The sequence below is a fragment of the Malus domestica genome, chromosome 04 (assembly GCF_042453785.1).
Source record: "Malus domestica chromosome 04, GDT2T_hap1".
Lineage (NCBI taxonomy): Eukaryota > Viridiplantae > Streptophyta > Magnoliopsida > Rosales > Rosaceae > Malus > Malus domestica.
This window is the reverse complement of record NC_091664.1, coordinates 2,084,716-2,094,615: the sequence shown is the minus strand read 5'-3', so window position 1 is coordinate 2,094,615 and position 9,900 is coordinate 2,084,716. Positions and strand designations below refer to the sequence as shown.

The following is a 9,900-nucleotide window of genomic DNA, read 5'->3' as shown; positions in this document are numbered from 1 at the left end:
TGCCTATCATTGCAACATGTACGACAGTGCCGCAGTGTCGGAGTTACCTATCATTGCAACTTGTGCGACAATGCCGGAGTTGCCTATCATTGGAACATGTACGACAGTGCCGGAGTTGCCCATCATTGCAACCTGTACGACAGTGTCGGAGTTGCATAAAACATAAATATAGTCATGCCATAACTCAATCATTTCAAATAACACCCTAAACTCACCTGAACTTACCTACGCGTCCCGCATTCACCATAGCACTTCAAAGACAACAATTATATGCAGGTAATATGCATATAGATATGCCATGATGCAATCTAAAACTCAACTATATCATAGTATTTAAAATATATATATATATATATGACATGACATAAAATGCATAAATCAATTTAAAAGCATTTGTGGAACTATCAATCATATATATATATATATATATATATATATATATATATATATTATAAAAAGAAAAGACCCACTCACCTGAAGTCCGCGCTACAATTCTCTAGCACGAATATTGAGGCGTCACAAACCATCATCGCCTGTGGCCAAGCCCAATTTGACCGAGAAAGGCTCCAATTTGGCTCGCACCCGACGGAAACCCTAGAATGGGTGTTCTTCGATTCACCTTCCATGGTGTTCCGACGCCCCTACAACCAATTGGGCTTTGTTCCAAGGCTTAAGGAGAGTCTAATAGTGGTGGAGATAGAAGGTATTCATTTCAGAAATGGTGGATTTCGCCACCGTACATCGCGAACCCCTCTAGTGCTATCTCACAAGAACGTGATCAATTCGTGTTGATTTATGGCTGAATATGGAAGAGGAGATGATGATGAGTTGGTTCTAGATGGTGGGTGTCTGCAATCCACCGAAAAACGCCATGAATGGCTCTAGACACTTGGTGCTACTGCCAGTTGGGTCGAACCAAAATGGGTCGGGAATCCGATCCTGTACATCACACTTCTCTCCCTTCCCTTCCTTTCTTCTTCTGATTGGTCTCTCCCTCTTTCTTCCCTTTCTCCTGATTGGGCAGCTCCTCGATTTGTTCCTCCTTTTTCTTTTTCTCATTTTACTCGCTACCATCATGCAGCTTCTTCTTCTCTTTTCTTTTTTCTTTTCCACAAGATAACCTTAAACTAATTTAATAATACTTATGAAAGTATAAAATAATAAATAATGGAAATCCTTAGAAACGTACTTTTCGGATTTGTAGCTCCGTAAAACTTTAAACGTAGTTCCAAGTTCACTTCCGCTTGTGTCTATGCGTTCGTATCAACAGGTACTACGCAAAATACGCTGAAAGAATAAGTCGTATGTCTCACTATACATTGATCAACGAAAGTCAACACCCTCACTTCTAAGGGTATTTTTGTAAAATCATGCCTTTAAAATTTATAAAATTGTAAAATTAGGGACGGTTTGTCACAATGTGGTTGTATATGATTAAATTATTAATTAAGTATCGATTAACGTGTTTGTTTCTTATTGGTTTAGGGAATATAACGAGATGACACATCATTTGGTTTGCAATTTGGTTTAAAAATTTGATTTCCCTAGCATGATCCCATATAGAAATATACATACTAATAGTAATATAACGACGTGTACAAAGTCAATGGACTTTGATAAAAAAAAAAAAAAATTATATACCATAAAGATTTTAATTAAAGAGTGTTAATGACTGGAGATCGAATTTAAAGCCTCCCTAAAATAAATGAATCTGCATTTTTGAGCAAGAACTCTATTATTATTTGAAGGCCCACTACTCCATTGAATGACAGAAAATTAAAATTAAAACACGATTGTAAATTTAAACCCATAAGATATGGTTCTAATTCTCTAGAATATTGTAGTACTTTGTCCATTTTTTCATACCGATAATGCTCCGGGCTCTAGACTAATATGATAGATTTTTCAATATAAGAGAAATACAGTTACATACACAAAATGTTATAAAACATGTAGTTAGATCTTCGAAAAGAAACTCCAACCACTTTTGTAATAACAATAGATATACATAATTGTGTTCTCGGTACATTGAAATATTTATCCTTCAACAAATCCCAAATGTTAGTTTCTGTCAATCTATAATCAAATTGGATAAATTGGGGCCCCATAAATTTTATCCAAAAAAGAACCTCAGTGGATAATTATTGGCATCAAATACTCTCAAAAAAAATGGAAGAGACATCTATCTATCAACAACCTCTATCTCACAGAAGAAACCAAAGCCCTCGTTGAAAAAAGAAAAGAAAGAGGAAAATTAAGAGAGAAAATACCACAGGAACTCTGCTCGAGTCACTTATACTTGGATTTAATTGGAAAAAATAATTTGAGCGTCGACCAAGGACCAAGGTATAGGAATGAACTGACAGTAGTCGACCTCACAATAAAGGTTCACATTTGTTCCGAAATGAGCTCAAAGATACTTAATGGTTTAATAAGTTACTATAAGAAATGCTAAACAGATTCTCTCAAAAGTAATTTTTTTAGATTATTTGTTACCTCATGTTTTAAAATAATATTTTATAATATTGACATGAGAATTGACGTTAAACAGTGAAGTGACAGATAGTGCATAAATAGTCTCACTTTGAAAGAGTTTTCTTAGCGTTTCTCAAGTAACTACAGGCTCATTTGGCAGAGAGAAATGAATTGAAATACATGAGTTATTATTTTTAAGGTAAGTTAGAAAGAATAAAGGAAAAATATGACAAATTTGGAGGTAGGAGATAGATTGCTCGATAATAAAAACATTCATTTAAAATAAAAAATGATTTTCCTCTAGGCGCATTATAACCTTGCTAGGACTGATGAAGAATCACAACATCTACCTCTTCAGCTTTAGATTTGATTATTGAGATGTTCCAGGATCAATCGTTTACGCTAGAAAATGATCAACGAACTATTTATTTATTATAGTCGTAAATATTTTTGTATTTTTTTTATGACATTAGAAAAGAACTGCACTATTTACTTATCATAATCCTAACCGTTTTCCCCTTCTTTCATCCCCTTTAGCTAATTTTGAGTGCATAGCTGCTCAACTTAGTTAAATCCCTCATGTAGCCTCTTGAACTCTTCCGTATTATCCAGAATGAATATACACGTGCTATAATTTCATTTGCTGTGAGGTGTATATATGTTTTTCGTGATATGCAAAGCAAAAGACAAGCTAAAAGATGTATTGTAAATTTTGGTTGCAGTCTGATTTTTCAGATATCATCATGGATGACGTTTATTTTTTCTGTAGTTTGGCTTATATACCAAGAGGAAACCATGTAGTGCTACGTCGCTATCTTGTTGAAAATTTGGGGTTTTTCTGTTTATTCTTGTTTGTTTTTAGCATCATAAGACATGCAAATGATCACATGTGGCCGATGGTAAACCGGTTGAGGAGGCACTCTTTCTATTCACAGTTTCACTCTGTCTTTTAGAGTAAACTTGTTTGGACCCAATATTACACAATTTGTCCCGCATGCAACAAAAGCGAAGTTGACACTCTTTCTCCAACACAGCTACAATTTTGTCTCATCCTATCATTTAGTAAGATTTGGATTCCATCTAGATTCAAATGGTGGAAATCTTAAGAATCCTCACATCTTAGTCATTCATCGTATATCGTGCAGCTAGAAATTATTTGAATTTTTTTATTTACAATCAAACACAAATAGTACCTGATGAAAACTGAACGTACGATAAACGGTTAAGATGTGAAGATCCTTAGGATCCCCATCAAGAGGATCCGGAGAGCATCCTCTTTCCTTTGTGTACCACGGTTTCACTGACGATGGACTCGGGGGAGAAATAAAGCTCCAGGAGTTATGGACTCTCTTTCAGCACGAGCTGCATTTGAGGTTTATGAGCAGTGTGATTGCTTTCCAATTCTACAAATTCAAAGAAGATAAATGACTATTAAGATGGGCACGGTGAGAAGCACATCAAATAGGTTTGTTATTTGTAACTTATGTGGATATGCATGCAACGTGTCGGGGCAAAGGATATGATATCTTCCATGTAACTAATGATAGAGTCCCATCTTAGGAGGGAAGTAGGCCTCATGCACATGACCCCAAATGAGAATTGTTTCTCATGAGATGTTATCTGGACTTAAGCATCAGATAGTTAGCAAGTAAAATGGGATAAAGCTCCAGGAGCATGCTGCAGTTCTAATTGGTTTCGGAACCTGTTAGCCGAAGCATTGCCGTCCTATAAATATGAGAGGCTATGCAACGTGAAAATTCCCTTTCAACTCAACAAACAGCTCAAACGGGTTACGCAAAGAACCTCGTTCTTCCCGAAACTCTTCTCACAATCTTCAGAAAAATACCAATTATCATAATCCCTCTGTCAGTACATATTTACTTCGTTTAAACATCATTGGGTTGGCTAATAGGAAACATATTCAGTTCGGCTAAAAGTCACTAGAGCCATTGAATTAGGCGGCCTAGGAGTACCTTCAATTTGGTTAAACAGTACTACTTCTGGTTTAGTTGGCTACCTCCAAGTCTCAGCCAACGATGAGTCTTTGATACTTTCGCTGAAAGCGGTCACTTTATTAGCTCCCCTAGCGAAGTGAGATGTTCTATGATTAGTTACTTGTAAGTGTATTTGGAAGTTCGACATTCAGACTGCTGAACAACATTCACCATAAAGATCTCATTTCATTTGAGTATCTTTGTCCTTATAGCCTAATACCTATTTGGCATACTTATATTTTCAAGGATATAGTTGAAGTTGCCGAACCTGGTGCAAAATATCCTCAACTTCGCAGTGAATTAAGCAACCTTGTGTTTAGGTTCTAGAGCCCTAGGTCTAGAGGCATTCCTTCCTCGCCTGTAGTCGCTCATACAAAAATCAACGCTTTTATGAGATACCCTCCACAACCTGAAAAAAAATACTAATTACTCATTAACCCCTCCCTGTTGACAAATATTTAGTTTGGTTAAACATCACTGTATCAACAACCGGCGACACCTTCAGTTTGGTTAAACAGCATTGGAGGCGTAGAACATGCCTGACTGAAGAGACCTTTAAACAACTCTCATATCCTTGTTGGTTATCTATTCAAGTCTCGGCGGACAAGGAATTCTCTATTCTTTTGTCTCAAGAGATCATCTCATCAGCTTCAACGAAGTGATGTGTTCTTAGGTTACCCCTTTGGCACAACGAAAGCCGAATCTTGATTGAACTTCACTGTGAGATTAGCAACATTGTCTTCAAGTTAGCAAAACCCTAGGTCTAGAAGCCAGCTACGCAATTGACACCACCACCACACTTATTGCACTCGCCCAATTCATCTCGGCGGCAAGGTGGCACACCCGCATCAACCACAAGAAGGACATAGTTAGTTCTTAGTTACTCGGCATGCACATCACGTAAGTTTGATAGTTTTTAGGGTCAACAACAGTACAAGAAAATGAGGCAATAGCCACAAAGCAAGCGTGCTGTTGCTGGAGTAGAACTAAAAGCCAAGAAAGAAAGCACTTTAAATAGAAATACCCTACTCTAACTAACACCAAGACATTTTGTGATAAAACCCCACACCTGAGGATTGTGCAAACGGTTAAGTGGGAACAATATCGATATTATTGGAATGGACTTTTGGCCTGTCGATCTGAAAAATTCTACAAAAAGCATGACAACGGTCATGCCACACTTTTTGTACATTTGGCATGCTCACGTCTCCTATAAAATACGTCATCAATCGTTGTTGTCAAACGAAAGTTAGTGTGATACAGCTGGACCAATCAATTTTAGTGTGATGCAGCTGGATCAATCAAATTCGGCATATGATAAACGGGGCCCTAGAGAAATCACAAATTTGTATGTGTATTAATCAGTTTGTGGTCACTAAATTCACCTTGTCTCTCTTACCACGTCAAACCTACTAGTCCTTATTATGTACTCATCACGCATCACGCATGCTTGATTGAAGACAATACTACAACCATCTAGCTTAGTTAGGGAAGTTTAGTCTGACTAGGAATCTTAGCAGGATTAGGAATTTAGGATAATGTACTGATAAGATGAAAGATATCTAAAGTATTAGACTATATAAAATAGAGTATGAGTCCCACGGTAGAGGTTATTTCATATTTCATTTCACCAAAACTATTTGGCTGCTTTTTTTTTTTTCTTTCTTTCTTACGCTTCATATCGTACTAAATTACGACATATGGAGCGTATGTATGTTTGCTTTGTCAAATTATTAAAAAAACGGATAAAGATCTACTTCCAACACTATCGATCTTGTCTCCAATTTGTTAATTAGCACTTGCACAGTTTAATAGGTGTGAGGTTTTTAACACAAAAGATCTCAATATTAGTTGGAGTAGAATTATAATATTTAAACTCTTATTTTCTCTTTCATTATATCGATGTGAGATATTTTAACATGTCTCCTTTCGGCTTAGGATCACAAGAAACAAATTTGGCCCTTCTTTTAGTTTTAGGACTTTAGTTTGGAAAAGGGATTCTCTCCGGATCTCTTTCACTAAGTCCACAAAGTCCACTTATCCGAGCCATTGAAATTTGATTCAACGGTTACAAACAGAAAGACCCTTTAAAAGTTATAATAACTTTAACTGTTAGATCAAATTTCAATAATTCAAATAAGTGGATTTGGTAGACTGGGTGGAAGAAATCTAGAAATAATCTCTTTCCCTTCAGTTTTAGGGTGCGGGAGCGTGCCACCATCGGATCGTGTCTTGGTCCTGAGTTTTTTTCTAGTATTGAAGACAAGACCTCAAGGTCACATCCATGATGAACCGTGTAGGCTCTTTAGTACGAACCCAATTATTCATGGCCTCACTCCTGACTTAACGAGGCCTAATATATTATTCGGCCAACCAAACCAGATCGAAATAATAATTAATAAACTAACAATTCAAACACTAGCAAGTATATTTATCAGTTTTTCGATGATTTGTCTATCCTACCACATTAGATTGGATTTAGTCTTTGTGATGTGCTACGAAGTTTGATGAAACCAATTTTAAAAGAGTAATGTTGGGTAGATTAACTTTAGACTAAATTTGTACATTATATATGTGATGTGTTATTAATAAAAAATAATTACGTTAATCAAAGCTTAAGTAATAATCAAATCATCAACAATTACATCATATGATTTACAAAATATGATATAAATAGGAATAATGCTACACTTATCACATTTTGTATAGTCTCTCAGAGGTAAAGTCCACCAAAACATGTGGATCGCATCGTTATTATAGAAATGATACAAATAATGGTATAAATATGTAATGAGCGTGTCTTTACCCATAATATTATATGCATGCACCGAGAAGACCACAAATCACAAGTGTCCTCATCTTTGCTTTGTCACCAGCGCCTTCAATTCGTCACCACAAACGTCACATTTCCGCCCCCAAACCCCTATTTAAGCCTTGCCATTCTCTCACCGCATTCCCCACCTTGAATACGTACTCCCACAAGAATTTCAACTTCACTAAGCTAATAAGCCCACAGCACCAAATTTTCCACCAGTAAACTAGGTACCTACTTATTCTACTTCCAACAACTCCACGCTCCACCGCGCACCTCCGCAATCGCATACGCTGCCATGGTGCAACACCGCTTTCTACTTGTCACATATCCGGCTCAAGGCCACATCAACCCTTCCCTCCAATTCGCCAAGCGCCTTATCAACACTACAGGTGCGCATGTCACCTTCATTACCAGTCTCTCAGCCCATCATCGCATTGGCAATGGCTCAATTCCAGATGGATTGACTTATGCGCCCTTCTCTGATGGTTACGACGACGGGTTTAAGCCCGGAGACAACATCGACCACTACTTGTCGGAGTTGCGGCACCACGGAGCACAAGCCATCACCGACCTTGTAGTCTCAAGTGAAAACGAGGGTCACCCTTACACTTGCATGGTCTACACAATACTTCTCCCCTGGGCCGCGGACGTGGCGCATGAACTTCACCTCCCAAATGTGCTGCTTTGGATTCAACCAGCCACAGTTTTCGACATCTACTACTATTACTTTAACGGGTTCAAAGATCTCATCCGGGATAATACTAGTTCTGGTACGAACGATGCCCTTCCATGTTCAATAGAGTTACCAGGTTTGCCATTATCTCTTACAAGCCGAGACCTTCCCTCCTTCATGGTGGATACAAATCCCTACAATTTCGCCCTCCCGTTGTTTCAAGAACAGATGGATCTGCTGGAGAGAGAAACCAACCCGATCATTCTAGTGAACACGTTCGATGCACTAGAGCCGGAAGCCTTAAAAGCAACTGAAAAGTACAATTTGATTGGAGTCGGGCCATTGATTCCGACGACTTTCTTGGACGGCAAGGATCCATCGGACAAGTCATTTGGAGGCGATCTTCTCAAAAAATCCAAGGACTCTCCGTACCTGGAGTGGCTGAACTTGAAGCCGGAAGGGTCGGTGATTTATGTGTCCTTCGGAAGCATTTGTGTGTTGGAAAAGGCCCAAATGGAGGAAATCGCCAAAGGGTTGTTGGATTGCGGCCGTCCGTTCTTGTGGGTTATTAGAGATAAAGTCAATAAGAAGGGAGAAGATAATGAGGCGAAGGAAGAAGAAGAGATGTTGAGTTGCAGAGAGGAATTGGAAGAGCTAGGGAGGATAGTGCCGTGGTGTAGTCAAGTGGAGGTTCTGTCAAGTCCTTCGTTGGGTTGCTTTGTGACACATTGTGGGTGGAATTCAAGCTTGGAAAGCTTCGCTTCGGGGGTGCCAGTCGTGGCGTTTCCTCAGTGGACGGACCAAGGAACGAATGCCAAGTTGATAGAGGACGCTTGGAAGACAGGATTGAGGGTGACACCAAATGAGAAGGGGATTGTTACGGGTGACGAGCTCAAAAGGTGTTTGGAGTTGGTCATGGGAAGTGGGGAGATTGGTGAAGAGATGAGAAGGAATGCTAAGAAATGGAAAGATTTGGCAAGAGAGGCTGTGAGTGAAGGTGGGTCTTCTGACAAGAATCTCAAGGCTTTCTTGGATCGGATAAATTGATGTTATCTTAACATATGGCTGTCCTTTTTTCTGTTTCTTGGTTTGGTAGTAGCTTGTGTATATATGTAGAATTTTAGACAGCCACGTAAACACAACTGGTCGACTTTTTGGAATTGTAATGCTTGGCTACTATTAGTAGTAAATCCTACTAAAAAATTTTCAAAATTGTTCGTTGTCAATTTATAGAATTTTATGTTTATAATCAGAACTATTCATATTATTATTCATCATATAAAGACCGTCTTTGCAAAAATTGAATTAAAACTAAGGTTGTTTAGTTATCAAACTATTTAAAAACAAATGAACGGTATTGGTAAAAGCATTATAAACCGTTTATGTATTTACTACAATAGATTGACTAAAGGACCTTAGTTTTTATTTATTTTTTGCAAAGATGATATTTACAATATGATTCATAGTATTAACTGTTCCGATCATAAGCACAAAACTCTGTGATTAAAACACTAAGAATTTTGAATAGAAATTCCTACTTATCTTTGAATACCCAAGTATTGTTCATCACATATATTGCATGCACATGTACTTTTTTTCGTCTTATATATTTGCATGCACATGTACTTTTTTTTTTTTTTTTTTACTTTTAAAATGAGCAGTTGTCTCCTTTGTTATTGCAAATAAGAATATTAGTTAGAATAATGTGCACTCCCTTCTACACTCAAGTTCATTTTTTTTTTTTTAAAAGGTGCTTTAGATTTTGGTCCTTACAATTCATGATTCCTAGATAAAAACTCATATACATATAAATGTCCAATAAAAGCCCAAATTTAAAATCTGCAGCCACATCGGAACACTATTGACCGACTAATACAATTTATTTACACTCATGCCACTTTCCCAAATCCCTAAATTTATTCTAAATTAAAAGTTGTAGAAAA

The 9,900-nt window shown here is 37.5% G+C and overlaps 1 protein-coding gene across 1 annotated transcript; it reads left to right on the top strand.

The window, feature by feature from the left end:
* Positions 1-7,074: 7,074 nt before the first annotated feature.
* LOC103411566 (phloretin 4'-O-glucosyltransferase-like) lies at positions 7,075-9,169 on the top strand. The gene has a single exon (XM_008350196.4). It carries the CDS (start codon positions 7,580-7,582, stop codon positions 9,002-9,004), a length of 1,425 nt encoding a protein of 474 aa, XP_008348418.1. The 5' UTR covers positions 7,075-7,579; the 3' UTR covers positions 9,005-9,169.
* Positions 9,170-9,900: the final 731 nt, after the last annotated feature.

Bases quoted from the DNA above. Each gene is read 5' to 3' on its own strand.
- LOC103411566 (XM_008350196.4), top strand. From the start codon at position 7,580: ATGGTGCAACACCGCTTTCTACTTGTCACATATCCGGCTCAAGGCCAC.